The 27,461-nt window shown below is 40.1% G+C and overlaps 2 protein-coding genes across 2 annotated transcripts in view; both read right to left on the reverse strand.

Moving 5' to 3' along the window:
• Positions 1-27,461, reverse strand: part of EIF3G (eukaryotic translation initiation factor 3 subunit G) — a 767,140-nt gene that overhangs the window by 7,733 nt on the left and 731,946 nt on the right. The window lies entirely within an intron of this gene.
• LOC125930571 (olfactory receptor 24) lies at positions 4,972-6,541 on the reverse strand. Its single transcript, XM_049642447.1, has one exon. It carries the CDS (start codon positions 6,095-6,097, stop codon positions 5,111-5,113), a length of 987 nt encoding a protein of 328 aa, XP_049498404.1. The 5' UTR covers positions 6,098-6,541; the 3' UTR covers positions 4,972-5,110.

Consider the following 27,461-nt stretch of genomic DNA (forward strand, 5'->3'; position numbering starts at 1 on the left):
CCCCCCCCCCCCCCCCGCTTACTCTCTGTCTCTCTCTCTCTCTCAAAAATAAATGAACATTAAAAAAAGTTTTTTTAAAGAAAAAAATGTTTTGTAACTCTGTGAGCTGACAGATGTTAACTAGACTGATTGTAGCGATCATTTTGCAATATCTACAAATATTGTAACGTGTGGTACACCTGAAACTGATATAATGTTGTAAGTCAATTATATCTCAATAGAAAAAATAATGAAAAACCCTCCAATCCTGTCTGTGTGAAACTCGTACACGAAAGCTGGTAGCAGCATTATTCATAACGGCCAAAAAGTGGAAACAACTGATGAATGCATAAACAAAATGTGGTGTGTCTGCCCATACATCCAATATGAGGGAATATTACTTGGCCACCTAAAGGAATAAAGTATTGATCTATGCTCCGACACTGATGAGCCTTGAAAACTACGCTTGGTGACAGGAGCCAGTCACATAGACCACACACTCTACATTCCGGTATGCAAAATGTCCAGAATCAGCAAAGCTGTCGAGACGAAAAATACATTAGTGGTTGTTTAGGGCTGGGGGTTAAGGAGTAGGGGTGAAATGGGGTATGAGGACTGTGATTAAGTATGATGGTTCTTTTGGGGTGATGAAAATGTTAAAAAAATGTTTAATGTTTATATATCTTTGAGAGAGAGAGTGGAGGAGGGGCGGGGGGGGGGACAGAAGATGGAAAGTGAGCTGAGCTGTCAGCACAGAGCCTGACACGGAGCTGGAAATCACGAACCGCGAGATCATGACCTGAGCTGGAGTCAGACGCTTAACCGACCAAGCCACCCAGGCACCCCCCACCCACCTTTTTAAAAAAAAAAAAATTTTTTTAATGTTTTAAAATTGATTGTGAACCTTGAAAACCACTGAATTACATACTTTGTTTTTTTCGTTTTCACCATTGAAATGGGTAAATGTATGATATATGAATTATATCTCAATAAAGCTGTTAAAAAGAAAACTATAATATACCCCTCCACCTTTACCCATACTCTGTTCTTCAAATAAATGTGATCTCCCATCTTCCTTGATGTGCTTATTAATTCTATTCATGGACTCTGATACTAGAATGCTAGCTCCTGAAGGGCAGAGATTGGCAGGCCACCAATTAATCCATTGTATCCCCAGGCCTGAGACTTGCTAGGGACATCATAGGCACCCAAGGGATATCTGCGAAGGGAATGTTGAGCGTCCTAAACTTCCAATTGTTCTGTCAATATTGTCTCTCTGCCTACCCCTTGGCCTTCTTCTCTAATCCCGCCTTGATCCTGCCCTTCAGGTGAAGTAGACCTACATCCCATCTGTCCCAAGTCTGCCTTTGAACTTGGGACTCCATATACACATGCTGTTTTTCTTGTTTTATTTTTAATCACAGTTGCGGTACCTTTCTCTCTCTCTCCCCCCACCACCTCTGTCTTTCTCTCCCTGCCTCAGAAAGAACAAAGGCCTGTGGAACTTCCCCCTCCCTTTTGGGCCCCAGACAGCCTCACTCCTGGGTGGGGTGGGAAAAGAGAGCAAAGATTCAGTGAGTCCTGGGGGTGGGATGGATGGGGAATTTGAAACAACAAAGGCCACTCTCCTAATGCACCCTGACTTGGGATGCCTTCAGGAAGCCGCGGGTTTGTGGCTTCCCTGTGGTGACGGGGCTGAGGTGGGGTCAGGAACCAGGATTAGTAGGAGGTCTGTGCCTGGTACAGAGAGGCTCCCTGTAAAATTCAGTTCTTGCCCAGGTGGGAGGATGAGGCATCCCAGCTGGGTGTCTCTGCTGCCCCCGTGTGTCTTACATTGGAACTGCATGATTTCAGTGTCCAGACGGGGGCAACACCCACCTTTGAGAAGTTCATCAACATCCCATGAACTGGACTGTGGGCAGATCGCCTGGAAAGGCAGCAGCTGGGAGGACGTTGGTGTGTCAGGCAGCCTCTAAGATGGCTAGGGTCCCAAAGACTCCTGCCCCGTGGCATTCCCGCCTGTGTAATACCCTCTCCTCAAATGTGGGCTGGACGCACAACTTACTTCCAACACATGCGATACAGCAAAAATGATAAGAAGTCATTCTGCATTAGGTTATGGAGACTGTGACTTCCACCTTGTTCGTATTGTACTCCTTCTTACTCATCCTCCCTCATCCTTGCTCCCTCCACCCCTCCCTCTCTCCTTCCCTATTGCTTCTCCCTGCTGCTCCCTCCCTCTTTCTTCCACTCTTTCTCTGTCTCTCCCTCCTTCCCTCTCCCCTTCCCTCGGTTTCTCTCTCCTTCTCTGTCTCTCTGCCTGTCTCTCTCTACCTCTCAGTCTCTTTCTGTCTCCCTTTCAGTCTCTCCCTCTCTGTTTCTCTCTCTCTCTCACTCCACTATGGAGAGATCCAAATGTCCAGGAACTGCTGTCTTTGATCAGTGAGGAATGGAGATCCTCTCAGAGTGACGGTGGAACAAGATCCCCTGATCCAGTCAAGACAGGACAGGACCACAGTCCCCACTGACATTGTGGCTACTGCCCTATCAGAGACCCTGAGCCAAGTCACTGAGCTAAGCCACTCCCAATTTCCTGACCCACAGAAATCACAGGATAATAACTGTTGGTTGTTTGAAGCCAAGTTATATGATGCTTGTAGGATTTTGTTCCTGAAAATCTAATTTGTTTAGACAAATCTAGATACATTTTTAAAACATAAACATCTCCTTAAAACTAAATACCAACTTGTTCCTGACTTTGGGTGTCCAGTTCCCCTCTTCTGACACACTATTCCCACCTTCTTTATAGGAATACATTCTTCTTGGCCTGATTCAGGTCTAAGCTCAGAAGTCATCTTCACAGAGACAGAATGCCCTCACAAATGCCCATATTAAAATACCCCCCTCATCTGTCTCTGTCACATACCCTCCATTATACCTCTGAAATCCTTCTCAGCATTGGTAATTATCTGGCACATTGATTATTTCTTTGTTTATTGTTTTCTCTGCTGAAATGGGAATGGTTGCTTTGTTTTCTAGTGTTTAATTTTATTTAAAAAATCATTTTGGTAAAATTAACTTTTTTTCTGGTGCACGGTTCTTGGAATTTCATCCCATGTATAGATTTGTGGGGTCTGGGGAAATAGAACACTATTTAAAGTTTTTCATACCTTCAAAGCCATTGCTCTGATATCAGGATACAGAACAGTTCCACTCCTTAAAAATCTCCTTTGTACTAAACCTTGCAGTCATAGGAAATGGCTTTTTTTGTGTGTGTCTTGCTTACTGCTCTATTGCCAGTGCTTAGAATAACAGCTGGTACAAAGGCCACTTGGTAAATATTTGTTGAATGAATTAATCAAACACATGTTGATGCCAGGAAATGTTGGGAGTTGATATTGTCAGGACTACCAGGATAAACCTCTCCTGGAGGTGAGGCCTTAACTTTTTAACATAAAACAAGACAGAGGTAGTTTGGCTGACAGAACCTTAAGACGTTTTTATTGGCACCAGGCATTCCCCTTTGCATCCGTTCTCCCAACCATCACTGTAACCACTTGCATGCATATGGCAGGAGGAGGGAGGGGATCTACAAGGAAAGAGAGCTGTGGTTCAGCCATCACCTAGTTTTTGGTTATTCCAGAAAATCCCTGACCAGAATGATGGGTTGCCCAATGCAAACTCCAATAGCCTTAAGTTCTGAGTTTTCTTCACCACAGTATTCCCAGAAAGCATCATCTTTCCAGCCTACAACAGGGCCAGGTCTGGTGGTCTGTTTGTTCAACAGAGAAAGTCTAATGTAATTCTCTTGGAAGGAAAGTAACATAAGCAAACTAGATGTGTGATTATTCAAAGTCATTCCACTTAAGATAATGTCAGCTCTTTAGCACCACTTGAAAAATGTTGGCCCCATTCACTGCTCAGTCAGCCCAGAAATAGAGCCCAAAGTCACTGCTCGTTCCATTTTTGTTGTAATCTCCGTATAAAGACTAGAACTACTTCACAATAGACATAAATGAGACATATTGCTTTCATAGGGGCTATAGAATGGGGAAATGAGATAGTGCAAAGAAACATGATAACGAGATACAAGGAAAACTAGAAACCTAGCTCTCACTTCTGTTGTAAGCAGTGTTACCACTCATACGCATTCCGCAGGCATATATATGATGATGGAGATATGCCTTAGCTTCCTTCTGGCTTAGACAATCATGATTCAATTGATTGGCATTTTTCTCTTTGAAAGCCTTATACCATTCCTCATCTCCTTAATGCATGGTCTGAATTTTTTCCCTTGTGACTTGTACAACTTTTATCTAGCTCATGCCATCTTTTTCCTCCAGAAGACAGAATAGGAGTGAAGGGCAGGGGGGGCATGATTCATTCACATGCTCCCTGACTTTGGTCCCTGGAAGTCAATTAACTGCCTGGTTCTCTGGAAAAAGCAAAACTCTTGAGTTGGTCCCAAAGTCCTCGATCTGGCATGACCCAAGTCATTCACCGTAACTGGTTTTTCACTTCAAAAATGTATCTTTCTCTCTCTTTCTCTTGCTCTCTGATCTTTTCACATACTGGGGTTTTTTTTTTTTCCTTTTTCTGATACTCTTTCTCCTCATATTTTCCTGAAAAACATCATCTTATCCTTTGAGGTGCAGAATCATCTCTCCTAGGAAACCTTCCCTGATTCCCCCTTCCAGACTCTGTTGGGTGTTCCTACTCTGTCCTATCCTTGCCCTCATGTGCGTATTTCATTCTATTATAGTTAGTGCCCAGTATCTTCTCCCACATGCAACTATAAACTCCACCACTCCATGGCCAGCACCTACATCAAGTCCAGAATACATACTTAAATATCTGTGGAGAGCTAACTTGATTTTGAATCAGGACAAATCCAATCTGGTAGGGCTAGACTGATCTTCCTGGGAAGGCAACATCAGACATATCCAAAAGGACTCTTACTGGTCCCAGTAATTGAGAACATAGTAATAGGGCCATCTTGAGATTTCCTTTTAAAGTTCTGCAATTCAAAATCCAAAGTGGCTGTTTTCCCAAACTGTGCAATTCCATACTTGTGTCCAAGACCCTAGATGTTGAGATCCTACTTCCTGGAAGTTTCCAGGTGTCCTTGTGGTCAGGAAGATGAAGTGATCTTTCTGTTGACAAGCTTCCTCAGGGCCCCCTTCAGATCTCTGTTCCTCAAGCTATAGATAAAGGGGTTCAGCATGGGGGTGACTGTAGTGTACATCACAGCAGAGGCTTTCTCCTTCACAGCTGTGCGGACAGAGGAGGGACACAGATAGACCCCGATGGTGGTCCCATAGAAGAGAGCAACCACAGAGAGGTGGGAGCTGCAGGTGGAAAAGGCTTTCTTCCTGCCTTCTGCAGAAGGGACTTTCATGATGGCCACAATGATGTGAGCATAGGAGGCCAGGATGCAGATAAAAGGTGTGGCTATCACCAGCCCAGCCACAATGAGCACAAAGATCTTGTTCACAGACGTGTCAGTGCAAGAAAGCCTGAGAAGGGGAGTGAGGTCACAGAAGTAGTGAGGTAGCTCATTGTTCCCACAGAAAACCAGACGAGCCATCAGGAGGATATGAGTGAGGGAGATGAAGCAGGAAAACACCCATGGGCCACCTGCTAGCAGGCCACAGAGGCATGGGCTCATGATGGCGGTATAGTGTAAGGGGTGACATATAGCCACAAACCTGTCATAAGCCATCACAGCAATCAGGACACTGTCCATGATGCCAAAGAAATGGAAAAAGTACATCTGGGTCAGGCAGCAGGCATAGGAGATTGACTTGCTCCTGATTTGGATGTTCACCAGCATCTTGGGGACTGTGTTGGTGGCCAGGCAGAAATCAACCAAAGATAGGTTAGCTAAGAAGAAGTACATGGGGGTGTGGAGGTGGGAGTCTGAGCTGATGGCCAGGATGATGAGCAGGTTCCCCAGTACTGTGACCACATACATGCAGAGGAACAGAGCGAAGAGGAGGGTCTCCTGCTCTGGAGTTTCTGAAAGCCCCAGGAGGATGAATTCTAATGCACTGGTTCGGTTCCTTGGTTCCATGGGTATCATTTCTCTGGAGGTGTTGAAAGGGGAAGTTACATGCATACTACAGAAATGATTCTGGAAGATCACATGAGATTACAACCAATTTCCCATCCAGACTACGTATAACATGTTACATCTTGAACCGTTGATGAAAAGTTTACGGCAACTCATATGTCAAGGTTTGGTAGTAGGACCCTCCCATGGCTATTCCCATTTCAGAGAAAGATTAAGAGTATACCATACATGAAAACTTACTGAAAAAACTACTAAGGGATTTACTTCAGGATAAAACAAATTGAATTAAAAATAAGCAATATCCAGGAAGCAATGAACAGCCAAGCAATTTGTTTATATGCAGAAAAAATAAAATGTTGAATTTTAAGATAATAATAAGGGATGCCTGGGTGGCTCAGTCAGTTAAGCGTCCAACCTCAGCTCAGGTCATGATCTCGTGGTTTGTGGGTTCGAGCCCTGTGTCAGGCTCTGTGCTGACAGCTCAGAACCTGGAGCCTGTTTCAGATTCTGTGTGTGTGTGTGTGTGTGTGTGTGTGTCTGCCCCTCTCCTGCTTGTGCTCTCTCTCTCTCAAAAATAAATAAATAAACTTAAAAATATTTAAAATCATAAGAGGAAGGAGGAGGAGGAGGAGGAGGAGGAGGAGAAGAAGAAGAAGAAAAAAGGAAGAAGAAAATGTATGAAAAAGATGGAGTAAGATATTAGGTAACGATTACATATACTCAAGAGGAGGAATTAAAATAACAGTTGAAAGGTTCTTGTATTGAGTTGCAGGAAAAGAGAAATATTGAGTATTTTGGACTTTCTACATGATTTAAGTTTCGGTGTAACCACTAAAATAATGGATACAGAATTTATAATCTGTAAGTTATAGTAGGGACACAACAGAATTGAAGAGATTTTGATCAAACTACTTTAAGTCAGGAAAGGAAATATAAAGAAGTAAAAAAAAAATCACAAAATATATAAGTAATTACAAGTGTTAAATGGCTCTGTGTGTGTGTGTGTGTGTGTGTGTGCATAAAAACTGAGTGCTTTTTAAAAAAAAATTCAAGTCAGTTAACATACAGTATAGTGTTGGTTTCAGGAGTAGAACCTAGTGATTCATCACTTATGTATAACAGCCAGTGCTCATCCCAACAGGTACCCTCCTTAATGCCCATCACCCACTTAGCCCATCCCCCTCAAACTCCCCTTCAGCAACCCTCAGTTCATTCTCTATATTCAAGAAGCTCCTATGGTTTGCCTCCCTCTGTTTTTATCTTTGTTTATTTTTCATTCCCTTCCCCTATGTTCATCTGTTTTGTTTTTTAAACTCACATAAATCATATGATATTTGTCTTTCTCTGACTGACTTATTTCACTTAGCATAATACATTCAAGTTCCAGCCACATTGTTGCAAATGGCAAGATTTCATTCTTTTTGATCACCGAGTAATATTTCATTGTATATGTATGCCACTGTGTATATATATATCTTCTTTATCCATTCATCAGTCAATGCATAAATGTTTAAATGGCTTTAACTAATCTTTAAAAACAGAAAATCCCAAATTGGACAAAGGAACAAAATTCTATTATCTCATGTGTACAAGAGATATACCTAAACTGTAATGACACAGAAAGTTTGGCTATAAAGGAATAATACAAGTATATGAAGAAATACTAACCCAAATGAAGATGAGTAGTTTACTGATAAGATGTACTTAAGGCAAAGACATTAAAAGAGATAAAGTCATTATATAATAATAAAAGGAACAATTCACCAGAAAAGGAAAAAAAAAAACCCCAAATAACTCCTAATATACACTTAATAGCATAGACTTACAATATATAAAGAAAAAAGCTAACAGAAATGTAAGGAAAAAATGATAAATCATATCATATTAAGATATTTTGTCATATCTTTTTTAGTAATTGATAGACTAGGGGGGTAAAATTTTGGTAAGGGTATAGAAAATTTGAACAATGCAATTAACCAGCTTGATTTGAGCACTACATTAAATTATTAGAGAATCCACATTTTCAAGGACATATATCTGTAAAAACTAGGCCATAAAGCAAATCTTAATAGCAGAGAATACATATCAAACAGAGCCTGTTCAATTATCATAATGTAATAAAGTTAGAAATCACTAATAACAGATAATCAACTTCTTCCTACATGTTTGGAAATATTAAAAGCACATTTTAAAATAATGTATGCATCAAAGAAGACATCACCATTGAAACCAGTAATATTTATAGTTTTTTTTTAAAACCTAACTATCTATATCCATATAAATATAGATACACACAATGGAATATTACACAGCCTTTTAAAAGGATGAGATCTTGCCATTTGCAACAATATGGGCGGACCTAGGGTGTATCATGTTAAGTGAAATAAGTCAAACAAAGACAAATGCCATATGATTTCACTCATGTGTGAAATCTTAAAAAAGACAAATGAACAGGGGCGCCTGGGTGGTTCAGTCAGTTGAGTGTCTGACTTTGGCTCAGGTCATGATCTCACAGTTCGTGGGTTCAAACCCCACGTCGGGCTCTGTGCTGACAGCTCAGACCCTTGGAGCCTGCTTTGGATTCTGTGTCTCCTTCTAGCTCTCTCTGCCCCTCTCACACTCTGTCTCTCTCTCTCTCTCTCTCTCTCTCAAAAATAAATAAATGTAATTTTTAAAAATTAAAAAAAAGACAAATGAACAAACAAAAAGCAAAATCAGAACTCTAAACACAGAGAACAAACTGATGGTTGCCAGAGGGCAGTGTGGGGGGAATCAGCAAAATCGGTGAATGGGAGTGGGAGATACTAGCTTCCAGTTATGGAATGAATTAAATCACAGGAATAAAAGGCACAGCATAGGGAATACAGTCAATGATGTAACAGCATCGTATGGTGACAGATGGTGGCTACACCTGTGGTGAGAATAACATAATGTCTAGAGAAGTTGAATCCCTATGTTGTGTACCTGACACTAACATAACACTGTGTATCAACTATACTAAAAAAACCTACCTCATCAAAGGAGATGCAGCTAAACCAGTACTTAGAAGTAAATTCATGTTCTTAAAAGCACAATGTAGAAAAGAAAGCTTGAAACTTTAAAACTATTGAAAGTCATAAGAGAAGACTTACACACTTGGACAGATTACATGATCATATGTGCTCAGTTCATAATCCTGTATCCCTTTAATGACCATTTTCTGGGTGATGTCAGAATGTTTTTCTATCCCCCACAAAGAACACCAAGTCTGACGATTACCCATCAACGAGAGTATGTGTGTACGAGTTCGGGGTCCAGCGGGGAAGTTCCAGCACACAACTGGAGCAAAATCAACCTGAGGTTTGGCACTTTGAAGGGGGTAAGAAGGACAGCTTCACTTCAGCAACATCACACATCCCTCAAGGCAGCACAGCTCAGTGCCAAGGAAATACCCTCAGCCCTTGATTTTTCCCATGGGGGAAAGTGAGAGTGTGTGAGTGAATGTCTGAGCACCCCCAGCTGTACAGGATGCTGACAAAGAGACCCACCTTTTTCTCACCCCATACAGAACACTGAGGTGAGCTTCATGTCTGAGGGAAGGGAGAGGCTGGGAGCAGAGCAGGGAGGGCTTGGAATGCATTGAAGGGACACAGATCCTGCTAACGATTCCACAGATTCCATCAGGAAGCCAGCCCACACACCACTGGGAATGCCTCTCACCTGTTGACCCTCCCAAGTCTCCAGCAGGTACTCCCAGTGCTATGTGTGCCTCACTCAGGAACACCAACCAAGCCATGGCTGGCTCCCTGTGCATGTATGACTCCAAGGGCAGCAAGTGTGGGCACTTGCAGAGGGCTAGTGGGCAAGTGTAGAAAACCAGTCCAACTCTGAGGAACTGAGAGAAAGCACACAAACTTGGGCATTTCAGGGCACCGCTCTAAGGAAAATAAAATGAAGGCTGTCAGCCCCTGGCCTGGCTTTTCAGAATCAAGAGAAGGCAAACAATCTTAAGAATGCCCCCTCCACCCACTGTAGGAAACAAGAAGTGTGAAGCAGGTGTATTTATTGAAAAGGTCTAAGAATCCATTGAAGAGCCTAAGAATCCCTGGGAGGGTTAAAAGAGAGATTTTTCTCCCAAAGCCAGTCTTTAAAGATTGGAGGAGGTAACTGCTTCTTCAGATGTGAAAAGCATCAATGCATGATTTCAGGGAACATTAAAAATCAACAAAACATGACACAACCAAAGGTACACAATAATTTTCTAGTAAGTGACACCAAAGAAATGTAGATCTATGATCTGCCTGATAAAGAATTAAAAATAGATGTCTTAAGGAAGCTCAATGAGCTATAGAAAGATAATTCAATAAAATCAGGAAAAAAAATCATGCATATGATCTTATATATAGAAATTCCTAAAAAACCACACACACACACACACACACACACACACACACACACAGTTGGAACTAATAAATGAGTCAGTAAAGTTGCAGGATATGAAATAAATACACAAAAATTAGTTGCATTTCTATACACTAACAATGAACTATCTGAAAAAGAAATAATTAAAACAATCCCATTTACAATGGCATCCAAAACAAGTAAAACACTTAGGAATAAATTTAACCAAAAAGGTGGAAGATCTATATACCAAAAACTATAAAGCACTGATGAAGGAAATTGGAGAAGACACAAATACATGGAAAGATATCCTGTGTTCACTAATTGTAATAATTAATATTGTGAAATTGTTCATTCTACTCAAAGTGAGCTACAGATTCAGTACAATCACTATCAAAATTCCACTGGCATTTTTCACAGAAATAAAGGACACAATCCTAAAGTTTGTATGCAACCACAAAAGACCCCCCGCCCGCAAAAAAACAAAGCAATCCTGAGAAAGAACAAAGCTGGAGGCATCACATTTCCTGACTTCAACTGTATTACAAAGCTCTAGTAATCGAAACAGTATGGTACCAGCATAAAAACAGACATAGAGATCAGTGGAATAGAATAGAGTCAGAAATGAATCTATACACAGACGGTGAACTGATCTTTTACAAGGGTGCCCAGAACACACAATGGAGAAAGGATGGCCTCTTCAATAAATGGTCTTGTGGGAACTGAATATTCACATGCAAAAGAATGAACGCAGACTCCTATCTTACACCACTCACAAAAAATAACTCAAAATGCACTAGACATAAATATAAGATCTGAATCCATAAAACTCCTAGAAGAGAACCATGGGTAAAAGCTCCTTGATATTGGTTTTAGCATTTTTTTTAAAATAAATGACACCAAAAGCATAGGAAACAAAAGTAAAAATCAACAGGCAAGACTATAGCAAAAGGAAACAATCAACCAAAGGAAAAGCCAACCTATGGAATCGGGGATAATATCTGCAAACCATATATTTGATGGAGGATATATCCAAAATATGTAAGGAACTTACACCACTCAATAGCAAAAATACAAATAATCTGATTAAAATGGGCAAAGAAACTGAATAGACATTTCACTAAAGAAGAGATACAAATGTCCAACAGGTACATGAAAAGGTGTTCAATATCAGGGAAACACAAATAAAAATCACAATGAGATATCACCTCACACCTTTTAGATGGCTTTTACCAAAAAGACAATATATAATAACTGTTGGTGATGATATGGAGTAAAGGGAATCCTTGTACACTTTTTGTAGAAGGGTACATTGGTGTGGCCACTTTGGAAAAGAGTGTGGAGGTTCCTCAAAACATTAAGATAGAGGGGCACCTGGGTGGCTTAGTTGGTTGACTTTGGCTCAGATTATGATCTCATGGTTCATGAGTTTGAGCCCCGCTTTGGGCTTGCTGCTGTCAGTGCAGAGCCTGCTTTGGATCCTCTGTCCCCCTCTGTCTTTCTCCTCCCCCACTTGCACTCTGTCTCTCAAAAATAAATAAAACATCAAAAAAATTAAGACAGAACTATCATATGATCCAGGAATCCTTCTTCTGGGTATGTATCTGAAGGAAACCAAATCAGTATCTCAAATGGATATCTGCTCTCCCAGGTTCATTGTAGCATTATTCACAATAGCCAAGATGTGGAAACAACCTAAGTGTCCATCAATGGGGACTGAATAGAGAAGCTGTAGGATATACATAAAATTCAGCCACAAGAACAAAGGAAATCTTGTCATTTGTGACAACATGGATGAACCCAGAGGACTTTATGCTAGGTGGAAATATTCCGGCCAGAGAAAGACAAATATTGTATGATCTCACTTATATGGGGAATTTTTTAAAAAGTCAAACTCATAGAAACAGCCAGTAGAGTGGTGGTTAGTTCCCAGGGGCTTGGGGAACTGGGGAGCTACTGGTCAAATGGTATAAGCTTACAGGCAGAAGATGAGTAAGATTTGGGTATCTAATGTGCACCAATACCATATTATATACTTGAAATTTGCTGAGGGGGTAGATCTTAAGTGTTCTCACTTTGGCTCTCTTTTCCTTAACAGTTTTGGTCCCACGATCCTCTGGAGATTCTGCTAAACTATAGGCCTTCCCCCACCCCCCACCCCCGAAAATATATACCTTGACATTACTTCGCATACTATTTCAGGGTTTTCATAAAACGTCCTCAGCTCCAAGTTAGGATCCAAGTTTTCAAAACTTTCTTTGTAGAGGGTCTGCTAGTTTTCAGAGGTGATTCTCAGACTTACAACTCCAGGCTTCCAACACCCAGACCTGAGTTGCTGCCTGCCAACTCATCTGGAAAATTTGCATGAATGTAGAGTGGAATGATGGGAAGCATGCAGATAATTGGATCCAGATGGACTAGAATTAAAACCCTGGCTTCCAAACCAAGTGACTAGTAACTTCTCTAAACTTCTTTTTCTGTATCTTTATACACTTGGGAGAAATAATATCCACCTCTGAGTTTTCTTAGAAGCTGAAGCGAGGTAGCCCATGATAAGTGACCAAAGCAGCGCTCAGCATCACAGTATGGTCTCAGTCAACATCAGGCAGCGTCACCTGATATGTAAAGGAAGGACTTTGAAAAGAGAAACACCTAGATGGTTCCTGGGCTCACCACCTGGTAGCTAAGTGACCTTGAGTGAATTGCCTAACCACTAAAACCTCACTGTCTCTGTCAAAAGAGAATGATGGTAATGGTCGAGGATTAAATGAGACATGCACATAAAATTATCTACAGTGTCTGACACAGAATAGAATGGTTATAATAAGCAGTGATAGCCCTTTCTTTTCCATCCTGCATGGCAAGTTCATTAGATAAAAAAAATAAAGTCTATTTTCTGCTAGAGCCTCTCTTTCTGTGAATGAAATCACCGTCCTTCTAGACAACTGTGACCGAAACTGACTCTTCCTCCCTCATTGCTTCCACTGCCAAAGCCAATTCATCAATGAGCCACCACATCTTCCAGAAGTTGAACGTTCCATTCTTCTAGTCGTTTTCCATCTACCTCCTCCTCCTGCCATTACTTGAGAGTAAATCAAGGCTTCCATTAGTTCTGGGTTGCCTTAATCCAAGTTCTGGTTCTTAGTTAGTCCTTATGCATCCATTCTCCGTCTTCCAAACCATCCTGAAGTCACTGCCAGATAAATTCTCATGAAGTATACCTGTGACCATATCACTTTTATTCACTTTCCCATTCATTCACTCATTTATTCTACCAATTCCATCAACAATTATTGATTGGGCTGAGTGGTGGGACAAAGATGTGAAAAGACACAGACCTTGCCCTCCTAAGACATGAGAGCAGAGACTGTATGTCTGTTCATTTTTGCACCCAGCATCTTATCCGAGATATAGGAGGCATAAACACAATTGCTCAATATGTGCATGATTAAATAATAATTTTCTTTTATTTTGAGTGCCTCCAATAATGCCAGACCCTGCCCTTAAGTTCTTTGCCAATTTGCTACTCACAACAACCCACTGAGGTGGGTTGTCTCCATATAAGGAAATGGAGACACAAGGAGATTAAGAAAATCAAATGGTGTCTCAAAGACAGCAGGTCGCAGAGCTAAACCAAACAGTCTGAATCTAGAGCTTATACTCTTGATCTCTGTATTTCAAGAATCTGAAGTGAATGGATAAATTCACAGTTTAATAAAGGAAACAGACTCGAGAGGCATTTATCAAATTATGCGGAAATGGACATAATAGAAAATTGCCCTGAGAATTATAAAAGTACTCAGGAAATGCAGCTGAATCAGGCAGTGATCCCTGGAAATTCTGCCATCTACACAAAAGACTTTACGAAACACTGTTGTCCACTAAACAAAATCCAAATGTTTACCTTCACATGAAAGAAATCTGATTCTCTGGCAAACCTGTATGTCTTGCTGTATTTACTACTTCCCTCCTAAAATTATGTTTTATACCAGATTGGAGGGGGGAGGGTAACCAATATGCAAATCCCCCTCACCACCCCTCCTTCCCCGTCATTTCCTGTCTCCATGTTTCTTCAGATTTCATATTACCTAATGAATCCCTAGTATGTGCCAAGCACTATAGTAGACATACTACATATATGACATGTTGTCCTAACAACAAACTGTGAGGAAGGGATTATGCTCCCCTTTTTACAAATGAGATGATTGAGGCCCAGCATGGAGAATTCTGTGAGGCTCCCACAGTTATTAAATGAGCTTGGTTCCAGTGCGTGTCCACCTGAGTCCAAAACTCACAGCCCTCCTACTGAGCCACGCTGCCCTTCTGCATTCTCTCTTTCTGGCTTTCCCTGGCCCCCGTACCATCCTCCACCAAATTCTCACTCACTTATTCTGCCACTTGCTGTTTTTCCACAACTCTTGGGAAAAGTTTAAGTCTCTGGAACTGGAAGTCTCACATGCTCCCTAATCATCTTAATGAAGTTCCACTCAAGGAAGCACACAGCTTGTATCCCACATGGAGCCCCAGAGCTTGGTGTCCAGGGTTTCTCAGTTGGGCAAGATTAGGGATTTCCAATGACTTCAGAAGCTCAGTGATGGAAATAACTCAAACTCCAACAGAGCCTGGTGGAAACACTTTCTTCTTTGAGATACTCAAGTGGGCTTGGGAAAGCAGGTCCACATACTAAGATTATGCTTCATTCTTGTTGCAGGAGAAGTGAGACTCCTTATACTTAAAGTCTCCAGTTCAAAGAATTGTCTGCCTAAAGAAACAGTTATCATTGAGCTATTGAATTTGAAAACCTCAAGAGTTTCAATGACTATTTTTTTTAATTAACCCAAACAACATGAATTAAAGTTTCAATTTAGTTTTCTTTTTTTTTTAATTTTTTTAACGTTTTTTTATTTTTGAGACAGAGAGAGACAAAGCATGAATGGGGGGGGGGGTCAGAGAGAGGGAGACACAGAATCTGAAACAGGGTCCAGGCTCTGAGCTGTCAGCACAGAGCCCGACGCGGGGCTCAAACTCACGGACTGTGAGATCATGACCTGAGCCGAAGTCAGCCGCTTAACCGACTGAGCCACCCAGGCGCCCCACTGAGTAATTTTTTTTAAATAAAATTTATAGATTCATTTAAAAAAGATAATGCTACAAATCATGGGCTTTGGAAAGGGCTTGCTTAGCATCACAGCTGGACTACATTGAGCAGATGCATGGGTGGTCACTGGATTCAGGCTTGTGACCTAGGTGCTATCTAGAGCCCGGTAGAATCATTCACTCTCTGAGGACACAGTGTCTGTCCTCTCTTTCTACTGTGTGCATTCTCTCCAAGGGCTCTCAAGCTCTTGCTCGCTCTTGCGCGCGCGCGCTCTCTCTCTCTCTCGCTCTCTGTCACTCTCTCCTCCTACCCTCCAAGACCACTTACTGGACTATCTTTTCTCTTCTTGACATGATCACTGAGGCATGAGTCAAACTTGGCTCAGTTTCCTCCCTGGTGACAGTCAATAAAGAGCCTGGTTCTGTTGCCCAAAGAGGACCGGATCCTGGAGACAAAGAGGATGCCTCACAGAGGCACAGGTAGGTATCCACCTGGCCCAAAGAAGACAAGCTAGGGTGGGGATGAATTGTAAGAACAGAGGGAATATTTACAATTTCTGGGCCAATGAGAAGTCAATTCCCAAGGCTCCTTGTTAGACAAATTGTCCAATTTCACGTCTGTTCCCTGAATACCTCAGTTTCCTGTGGGGGCTGGGATATGGAAGTAGGACGCCTGAATTGACTATTTCAGGTCTTTAGGAGGCAACTGGGTGCAAGTTGTAGGTTTCCCAATGGGCTCTTCACCCTCTCCTTAGGGATCTCTCCAAGGTCAAGGGCTTCCCCTAGAGGAGGTGACCACTCTTCTTTGAAGCCAGTGTTCCTCATCAGCTCAAGAACCAAGAAACACCTCCGCACATTCACCCAGTGATGTCACACCAAGGAACAAAGACTACCTCCAGCCCCACTTACCCCCAAGAGGGCAGCTGTCTGTAAAGACACCATGGCTGCCTTCCAGTTCTGCTAAGGGGGCAAGTGGAATCTCACCTGATGGACACACGCCAAGAGAGAGGCTGGCTGCATGGGTCTGCAGCCAGACCCTTGCTCTCAATATTGGTCCCAGGGTGGCATCTGTGGGAGTCTCTACCTTTGCGTTTTTAGGAATTCAGTTTTAGGAGGTCACTGCCAGAAATCTCAGGTCATATGTCCGCTCAATAAACACCCACTGAACCAACTGATACATTAAGTGCCAGTTTTTAAAAACCTTAAGTTATGGAAATCAGCCAACCATAGGCAAAAGTACAGAACATTATACTAGGCTGAGTCATATGAAATTGCCAACATTCTACCATTTTTGACCAAGAAGATGGGCAATTTTTCTCATGGATCAGCTTAATGTGATGAAACCTTGTGTATTTGTCACTCAGTTTTAATGATTATTGATTCAGAGTCTTGTTCACCTGTATTCTACTTTGAGCTCTTAACCAGAATTATATCAGAGCAAATTCCATATATCATATGATTTCAGTATGCCTCTTTTAAAAAAACCCTTCTTTTTATTTATTTAAAAATTTTAAAATATTTTTTAAGAGAGAGAGAGAAAGAGAGAGAGAGAGAGAGAGCGCGCTCAGGGGAGTGGCAAAGAGAAAGGGAGACACAGAATCTGAAGCAGGATCCAGGCTCTGAGCTGTCAGCACAGAGCCTGATGTGGGGCTTGAACTCACAGACTGTGAGATCATGACCTGAGCTGAAATCAGAGGCTTAACCTACTGAGTCACCCAGGCACCCCCAAAAAACCTTCTTTTTAAAATCTTTTATTTTTAATCTTTCTTAATGTTTATTTATTCTTGAGAGAGAGAGAGAAAGAGAGAGACAGCGCGAGCATAGGAAGGCAGAGAGAGAGGGAGACACAGAATCTGAAGCAGGCTGCAGCCTCTGAGCTGTCAGCACGGATCCCGACGTGGGGCTCGAACCCACAAACCATGAGATCATGACCTGAGCTGAAGTCAGACGCCCAACCAACTGAGCCACCCAGGTGCTCCAAAAAACCTTCTTTTTAAAAGAATGAACACAATACCATTATTTTACTTTAAAATATTAATAATAAATATATATCCTCAAATATTCAAATTACCCAAATTGCCTCATAGCTTTTTATCATGTTTTTCACATGTTTAGAATGTTCACATGTTTTTCATGTTTAGAATCCCAAAATACCCATATGTTCCAATTAATTGATTGCTGTCTAGGGGCACCTGATGGCTCAGTCGGTTAAGCGTTTGACTCAGGGCTCAGGTCATGATCTCACCTTTCATGAGTTCGAGCCCTGCATCGGGCTCTGTGCTGACAGCTTGGAGCCTGGAGGAGCCTGCTTCGGATTCTGTGTCTCCCTCTCTCTCTGCCCCTCCCTTGCCCACATTCTGTCTCCCTCTGTGTCTCAGAAATAAATAAAACATTAAAAAAATTTTTTTAATTGATTGCTGCTTAAAGTCCCTTTTAAGTTCTAGGATTTCTTTCCCTCTTGTTTATGCCCTCTTGGAATTTATCTGTTGAAGTGGTCTAGATTTTACTGGTTGATTTGTATGGTATGGTCTCAAATATGCCTCGCAATGGTTGTAGTTATAAATTTATGTTTAGATGTATACACTTGAATCAAAATCAGGCTTGATTTTGGGGAAGAAGGATACTCCACAGGTGGTTGCTACACTTTCCTCAGAAGGCATATATCTTTTTCCAACTTTATTAAGATATAATTGACAAATAAAATTGTTTTGTGATATATTTCAAGCATACAAAGTCATGGTTTTATATACACATACATTGTGAAAGGATCCCCACAATCAAGTTAATTAACGTATCCATCACCTCACAGGTTTACTTTTTTTTTTAGTGAGAATAATTCTACTACCTTAGCAAATTTCAATGGTGTGGTACAGTATTATTAACTACAGTCACCATGGTATACATTATATCTCCAGATGTTATTCATCTTATAACTGAAAATTTGTTATCTTTTTACAAACAATACGAGTTGTTGCAGGATTTCCTTCATTTTTTTTTTGTTTTTTTAAAAAAATAATTTATTGTCAAGTTAGCTAACATACACTGTACACAATATGGTTTTGTCTTCAGGAATAGATTCGCATGATTCATCACTTACATGTAACACGAAATGCTCATCCTAACAAGTGCCCTCTTCAATGCCAATCACCCATTTTCCCAGCCCCCCAGCCCCCCACCAGTCTGTTCTCTGTATTTAAGAGTCTCTTATGGGTTTGCCTCCCTCTCTATTTGTAACTCACTTTTCCTTCCCTTCCCCCACGGTCTTCTGTTAAATTTCTCAAATTCCACATATGAGTGAAAACATATGATATCTGTCTTTTTCTGACTTAGTTCACTTAGTATAAGGATTTCCTTCATTTTTAAGACTGAATAATATTCCATTGTACATATACCTACCATATTTTCCTCATTCATTCGTCAATGGACAACTTAGGTTGTTTCCTTATCTTGACTAGTGTGAATAATGCTGCAGTGAACATGGGCATATAGGTATTTCCTCAAGTTGATTTCATTTCCTTTGGACATATACCCAGAAGTGAGATGGCTGGATCATACCGTAGTTCCATTTTTTTTTATTTCTTGAAGCTTTGCACTGTTTTTCATAGTGGCCGCACCAGTTTATATCCCTACAAACTGTAATGCTGGACGAAGCACATATTTTCCATTGTCTCTCTTTTTGTGAAATCTGCAGTCATTGAGATTCATTGTATAAACACAATATTTGATGAAAGATTGCAAATAAATGTCTACCAGGCATTCATTTATGAGCTGGAATACTACAAAAATAAACTTCCCCTCCTTAAGTCTCTGGTCAGTCTGAGGTACTATTTGTAGAGGAGTGTTGGTAAAAAAAAAAATGCTTGAATCTTAATATTATTTCCATCTATTTATTGATTTTCAAAATAATTTCTTGGCTGTCTAACATTTTCCACAGGTGACAATGAGTGTGGGGTTTTTTTCAATCATTATTTGAATCCCTGTATTTTTAACGTTTTTTTTTAACACCAAAATTTATTCTCTCATAGTTTTGGAGGCCAGAAGTCCAAAATCAAGGTTTGGGCAGGCTTAGCTCCCTCTGGAAACTGAGAAAGAATCCATTTTCTGCTTCTATCCTAGCTTCTTCTGGCAGCTGGAGACCCTTGGCATTCTTTGGCGTGGGACTATATAAACCCAATATCTGCATTCGTCCTCACATGACCTTCTGCTCTGTGTGCCTCAAAGCTATCCCTTCCTTATATAAGGATGCCAGTTGTTGGATTTAGTGCCAATCCTAAAATGGTTTCATCTTAAAATCCTTACCTTTATTTCACCTGAAAAAAAAGTCTTAATCTTCATAAGGTCACAGTCTGAGGTTCTGGGTGGACATGAATTTCGGGGAAGGGAGGTGGACAGTATTCCACTCACTAAAGTCACCTTATAAATTGCCTCTAAAATATGATTTCGTTTCCCCTGTTCTTTTTTTCCCTGATGCTATTGCCATTAGACGTGGTTGATAAGAGTCAACTTTCAAAATAGCCTTTATTTTTCTTGAACATCCTTTAAAATGTATTTTTAAAATGCATCCATGATTCTTTTACCAAAGCAAGAATGTTAATTGAAGGAAACTTGGAAAACACGGGAAGACACAAAAGAGAAAGTAAAATCACTCATATTCTTACTGCTTAAAGGAAAAGATTTTATCTCTCTCTCTTTAACCATTTTTAACCTTTTTAGTGTTTGTTTATTTTTGAGAGAGAGACAGAGGGGCAGAGAGAGAAGGAGATGCAGAATCTAAAGCAGGCTCCAGACTCTGAGCTGTCAGCACAGAGCCTGATGTGGGGCTCAAACTCATGAACTGTGAGATCAGGACCTGAGCCGAAGTTGGATACTTAACTGACTGAGCCACCCAGGTACCCATCCACTTTAACCATTTTTAACTGTACAGTTCAGTGGCATTAAGCACATTCACATTTGTGAATCCCTACCATCCATCTCCAGAACTTTTCATCTTCCCAAACTAAAACCTTGTCTCCTTAAAGGCTAACTCCCCATCCCCTCTCCCTCCAGCCACTGGGAGTACCATTTCGCTGTCTCTATGAATCTGACTCCTCTTTGCACCTCATATAATTGGAATCACACAGTATTTGGATTTTTGTGTATGGCTTATTTCACTTGGCATAGTGTCTTCAAGATTCATCCATGTTGTAGCAGCAATGGACACTTGGGTTGCTTCCACACTTGTAGTTATGGTGAATAATGCTGCTATGAACATAGATGTATAAGCATCCATTTGAGTCTTTGCTTTAAATTTCTGGGGGCATATACCCAAAAGTGGAATGTTGGATCATATGATAATTCTAGGTTTCATTTTTTGAGGAAATGCCTTACTATCTTCCATAACATCTACACCATTTTATATTTCTAACCAGCAAAGTTTCCCGTTTATCCATATACTTGCCAAAACTTTTTTTCCATTTGTTTTGTTTGTTTTTATAATAGTCATCCTAATAAGTGTGAAGTGGTATCTCATTGGGGTTGATTTGCACTTTCCTAATGAATAATGATACTGAATAGTTTTTCATGTGCTTATTGGCCATTTGTATATCGTCTTTAGAAAAATGTCTATTTAAACCTTTTCCCATTTTTTTAAACATTTATTTATTATTGAGAGACAGAAAAACACAGAGAGTGAGCAGGGAAGGGGCAGAGAGAGGGGGAGACACAGAATCCGAAGCAGGCTCCAGGCTCTGAGCTGTCAGCACAGAACCCGATGCGGGGCTCTAACTCACAAACTGTGAGATCATGACCGGAGCTGAAGTCTGATGCTTAACTGACTGGGCCACCCAGACGCCCAATCCTTTCCCATTTTTAATTGCATTGTTTGGTTCTGTCATTGTTGATGACGTGGAGTTCTTTATATATCTTAGATACTAATCCCTTATCAGATACATGGTTTGCAAACATTTTTGTCATTCCATGAGTTGCCTTTTCATTCTGTTGATAGTGTCATTTGATGTGCAGAAGTTTTTAAAAAAATTTTTCTATATACAAATTTTATATTTATTGCATGTAACCAAACCCATAATTTAACCACTGGCAACCACATTTACATATGGGGACACACATGTACATGATTTCAGTAAAAGAATAGAACAGAACAATGCTTCATGGGGTGATTTCACTGTGTCTAAAGTGTCTAACCCTGAATCAGGTCTTCCACAATCCCTTTCTGAGTTAGAGTTGATCTAAGAGACATTACCATAAGGTTTGGAAGTTTCAGGTGGAGCAGGAGACCACAGTGACCCCAGATCTACCAGTGGGCACAAGGCAGCAGCTCCCACTAGCTTTCCCTTGTGGTACCTTTGGGGCATACAGACCACTCAGAAAGCTCCAAAATTTTTAAATTTTGATGAAGGACAATTTATCTGGATTTTCTCTTGTTGTCTGTGACTTTGATGCCATAATTAAGAAATCGTTGCAAAATCCAATGTCCTAAGGTTTCCCTTCTATGTTTTCTTCCAAAATATTCTATAGCTATAGCTCTTAGGTTTGAGTCTTTGATCCATTTTAAGTTAATTTTTGTATATGGTGGAAGGTAGGGGCCCAACATTTGGGGTCAGTTTTTTTGCATGTGGATTCTGGTTTCCCAACACCATTTGTTGAAAAGATAGTCCTTTACCCCACTGAACTGTCTTGCCACCCTCATCAAAAATCATTTGACCATATATGCAAGGGTTTATTTCTGGGCCCTCTATTCTATTCCATTAATTTCTATGTCTGTATTTATGCTAGTACCATACTATTTTGATTACTGTGCTTTGTAGTAAGTTTTAGGACCATGAAGTGTGAGACCTCTGAGTGTGTTCCTATGTTTCAAGAGTAACTTGGCTACTTAGAGTCTTTGAAATCCGTATGAACTTTATGGTAGATTTTTCTATTTCTGCATAAAATGTTGCTGAAATTTGCATAGGGATTTTATGGCATAGTGAATCTGTCACTTGCTTTAGGTAGTACCGACATCTTAACAATATTAAGTCTTCCAATCTGTGAATACAGAAGTTTTTCTTATTTATCTGTGTCTTCTTCAGTTTCTTTCAACAATGTTTTGTAGTTTTCAGTATACAAATTTTTTGCCCGTTGGTTAAGTTTATTCCTAAGCATTATATTGTATCCTTTTTTGATGCTATTGTAAGTGGGATTATTTTCTTGATTTCCTTTGCAGATGGTTCATTGTTGGTGTGTAGATACACACTGATTTATGTGTGCTGATTTTATATCCTTTGTACAACTTTGTATAGCTTTGCTGAATTTATTAGCTCTAGTGTGTTTAGCTTTACTGAATTTATTAGCGCGCGCGTGTGTGTGTGTGTGTGTGTGTGTGTGTGTGTGTGTGTGACATCTTTGGGGTTTTCTACATATAAGATCATACCATCTGTGAACAGAGACCATTTTACTTTTTCCTTTCCATTTTGGATGTTTTTTATTTACTTTTCCTGCCTAATTGCTCTGGCTAAGACTTCTCATATTATGTTGAAAAGAAGTGATAAGATCAGGCATTCTTGTTTTATTCCTGATCTTAGAAGAAAAGCTTTTAGTCTTTCACCATTAAGTATGGTGTCAGCTATATTTGTTGGTTTTTTTTCTTTTATTTTTTTTTAATGTCTGACCTTTATTGTATTGAGGTAGTTTCCTTCCATCCTTAGTTTCTTGGGTATTTATAGCACAAAAGGCTGTTAAATTTCATCAAGTGATTTCTCTTCAACAATTGAAATAATCATGTGTTTCTCCCCCTTCACTCTATTGATGTGCTATATACATTGACTGATTTTTCTTGTGTTGGACTATTCTTGCATTCCAGGAATCAATCTCACTTGGTCATGATGTACAATCCTGTCACTATGTTGGGGTTTGTTAGTATTTTGTTGAGGATTTTTGCATTAGTATTCATAAAGGATATTGGTCTGTAATTTTATTTTCTTATAGTGTCTTTGCCTGGCTTTGATACCAGGACAATATTGGCCACACAGAACGAGGTTGGAAGTGTTCGTCCTCTTTCTGGAAGAGTTTGAGTAGTAGTGGTGCTAATTCTTCTTTAAAAGTTTGGACCACTGAAGCCATCTGGTCCCAAGCTTTTCTTTCTTAGGAGATTTTGGATTACCAATTCAATCTTCTTATTAAGTTTTTTTCTTCCAATATTTTGTTAAAACTCAAGTTAATTAATGTATAGTATAGTATTTGTTTCAGGAGCAGAATTGAGTGATTCATCACTTATATATAACACCCAGTGCTCATCACAAGTGTCCTCCTTAATGCCATCACCCATTTAGCCCACGTCCCAACTCCCCTCCAGCAACCCTCAGTTTGTTCTTTATATTTAAGAATCTCTTATGGGCTGCCTCCCTCTCTGTTTTATCTTACTTTATTTTTCTTCCCCTTACCCTATGTTCATCAGTTTTGTTTCTTAAATTCCACATATAAGTGAAATCTTTCTCTGACTGACTTATTTCACTTAGCATAATACATTCTAGGTCCATCCATGTCTTTGCAAATGCCAAGATTTCTTTCTTTTGATAGCTGATTAGTATTCCATCTTATATATATATCCCCTCCATACCTTCTTTATCTATTCACCAGTGAATGGACATTTTGGCTCTTTCCATAATTTGGCTATTATTGATAGTGCTACTATAAACATTGGGGTACATGCGCCCCTTCAAATCAGTATTTTAGAAGAACAAATATTGTCAAAATGTCTACACTATCCAAAGCAATCTACACGTTCAATGCAATCCCTGTCAAAGTAACAGCAGCATTTTTCACAGAGCTAGAACAAATAATTCTAAAATTTGTATGGAACAAGAAGAGACCCTGAATAGCCAAAGTAATGTTGAAAAAGAAAAGCATGAATGGCCAAAGTAATGTTGAAAAAGAAAAGCAAAGTGGAATGTATCATAATTCTGGACTTCAAGCTGTATTGCAAAGCTGTAATCATCAGGACAGTATGGTACTGGCACACACACAAAAAAAAAACACCACATAGATCAGTAGAACAGAATAGAGAACCCAGAAATGGGGTCCAGAAATGGACCCACAACTATATGGTCAACTAATCTTCAACAAAGCATGAAAGAAAATCCAATGGAAAAGAGACAGCTTCTTCAACAAATAGTGCTGGGGAAACTGGACAGCGACATGCAGAAGAATGAAACTATACCACCTTCTTACACCATATACAAAAATTCAAAATGGATGAAAGACCTAATGTAAGAAAATAAACCATCAAAACCATAGAGGAAAAAACAGGCAGCAGCCTCTTTGACCTCAGCTGAAGCAACTTCTTACTAGACATGTCTCTGGAAGCAAGGGAAACAAAAGGAAAAATGAACTACTGGGACTTCATCAAGATAGAAAACTTCTGCACAGCAAAGGAAACAATCAACAAAACTAAAAGGCAACCAATGGAATGGTAGAAGATATTTGCAAATGACATATCAGATGAAGGACTAGTATCCAAAATCTATAAAGAACTTATCAAACTCAACACTCAAAATAAGTAATCCAGTGAAGGAATGGGCAGAAGACATGAACAGACATTTCTCCAAAGACACATAAACCGCTAACAGACACATGAAAAGTGTTTAACATCACTTATCGTTAGGGAAATACAAATCAAAACCACAATGAGATATCACTTCACACCTGTCAGAATGACTAAAATTAGCAACACAGGAAACAAAAGATGTTGGTGAGAGTACAGAGAAAAGGGAACCCTCTTACACTGTTGACAGGAATGCAAACTGGTGCAGCCACTCTGGAAAACAGTGTGGAGGCTCCTCAGAAACTTAGAGATAGAGCTACCCTATGACCGGGCAATTGCACTACTAGATATTTGCCCAGAGGATGCAATCTCCTTTTAAAAAAAGAAAATGTGGGGGGTGCCTGGGTGGCTCAGTCAGTTGATGTCCAACTCTTGATTTCAGCTCAGGTCATGATCTCACGGTTTGTGAGTTCAAACCCCACATTGGGCTCTGTGCTGACAGCATGAAGCCTGCTTGGGATCTTTTCTCCCTCTATCTCTCTGCCCCTCCCCCTGCTCTCTCTCAAATAATAAAAATAAAATAAAAAATAAAAAATAAATTTTTAATGTTTATTTTTGAGAGAGAGAGAGAGAGGGAGAGAGAGAGAGAGAGAGAAGAACCCAAGTGGGGGAGGGGCAGAGAGAAAGATGGAAACAAGAATCTGAAGCAGCCTCCTGGCTCCGAGCTGTCAGCACAGAGCTTGACATGGGGCTTAAACCCATGAACCGCAGGATCATGATCTGAGCCGAGGTCAGACGCTTAAGGGACTGAGTCACCCAGAAGCCCCTAAAATTTTTTTTTTAATTTATTTAAATCCAAGTTAGTTAACATATAATGTAGTATTGGTTTCAGGAGTAAAATTTAGTGATTCATCACTTACATATAAACATCCACTGCTCATCCCAACAAGTGTCCTCCTTAATGCTCCCGCCCATTAGCCCATCCCCCCCCAACAACTCTCCTCCAGCAACCCTCAGTTTGTTCTCTGTATTTAAAACTCTCTTATGGCTTGGTGCCCTCTCTCTTTTTGTCTTATTTTTCCTTCCCTCCTCCTAATTTCTTAAATTCCACATATGAGTGAAATCATATGATATTTGTCATTCTCTGACTGACCTATTTCACTTAGCATAACACCCTCTAGTTCCATCCACGTTGTTGCAATGGCAAGATTTCATTCTTTTTGATCACTGAGTAATATTCCATCATGTATATGTATATACACATACACACACATACGCACATACATACATACATACATGCACACATACCACATCTTTATCCATTTATCAGCTGATGGACATTTGGGCTCTTTCCATAATTTGACTATTGTTTATAGTGCTGCTATAAACATTGGGGTATGTGTGCCCCTTTGAATCAGCATTTTTTTATGTCTTAACATAAAACAATTGAAGCAGTTTAGCTAACAAAATCTTAAGAGATTTTTATTGGACAATGAATCTTTCATTCCATAGAGGGGGAGGGGGTCAAATCAGTGCTTGAGCTGAAGCCATATCTTTCTGTATCAGAGAGAAATATTCACAAATATTCTGAGTCCCAGGTTGTAACAGTCTTCCAAGTTTGCAAATTCCAACTCTCTCCCAGCCAACACTGTGATTACTTCCATGCATGTGGCAAGAGAATGGAAGGAAACTTAGGAAGGGAGAGGCTGTGGATCAACTTTCGCCTGTGTTTTTGGTTATCCAAAACATGCCATGACCAGATGCATGGGTACTCCATTGCAAACTCCAAAATTATTAAATTCTGTATTTTATCCATTAGGACATTCCCCCACTAAATGTATTTTTCTACCTGTGCTGTCGCTAATAGTTGCCATAACAGCACCAGGTCTGGTATCTGTTTGTTCAACTGAGAAATTCTAATTTAATTTTCATGGAAGGAAGTACCAAAGGCAAATTGGATGTGTGATTATTCAAAGCCATTCGGCTTAAGATGATGTCAGCTCCTTAGCACCATTTGAAAATTTCTGGCCCCTGAAAAGGCACCACTCATTTCACTTCAGTTGTAAATCTCCATATGAGTATTAGCACTACTACCCAATAATAATAATAAAAAAAAAGAAATGTATTACCTTCATAGGGGCTTTAGAATGACTAAATGAAACAAAGAAAAGAAACACAGTACGGTGTATGGCACAAGATAAACTCATAATGAATAGCTCTCACTTCTGTTGTAAGCAGTGTTACTACTCCTATGCATTCCACAGGCATATATATGGTGATGGAGATATGCCTTAGCTTCCTTTTGGCTTAGACATTCATGATTCAATTGATTGGCATTTTTCTCTTTGAAAGCCTTATACTATTCCTCATCCCCTTAATGCATGGTCTGAATTTTTTCCCTTGTGACTTGTGCAA

This window comes from Panthera uncia, chromosome A2 (assembly GCF_023721935.1).
Source record: "Panthera uncia isolate 11264 chromosome A2, Puncia_PCG_1.0, whole genome shotgun sequence".
Taxonomy (NCBI): Eukaryota; Metazoa; Chordata; class Mammalia; order Carnivora; family Felidae; genus Panthera; species Panthera uncia.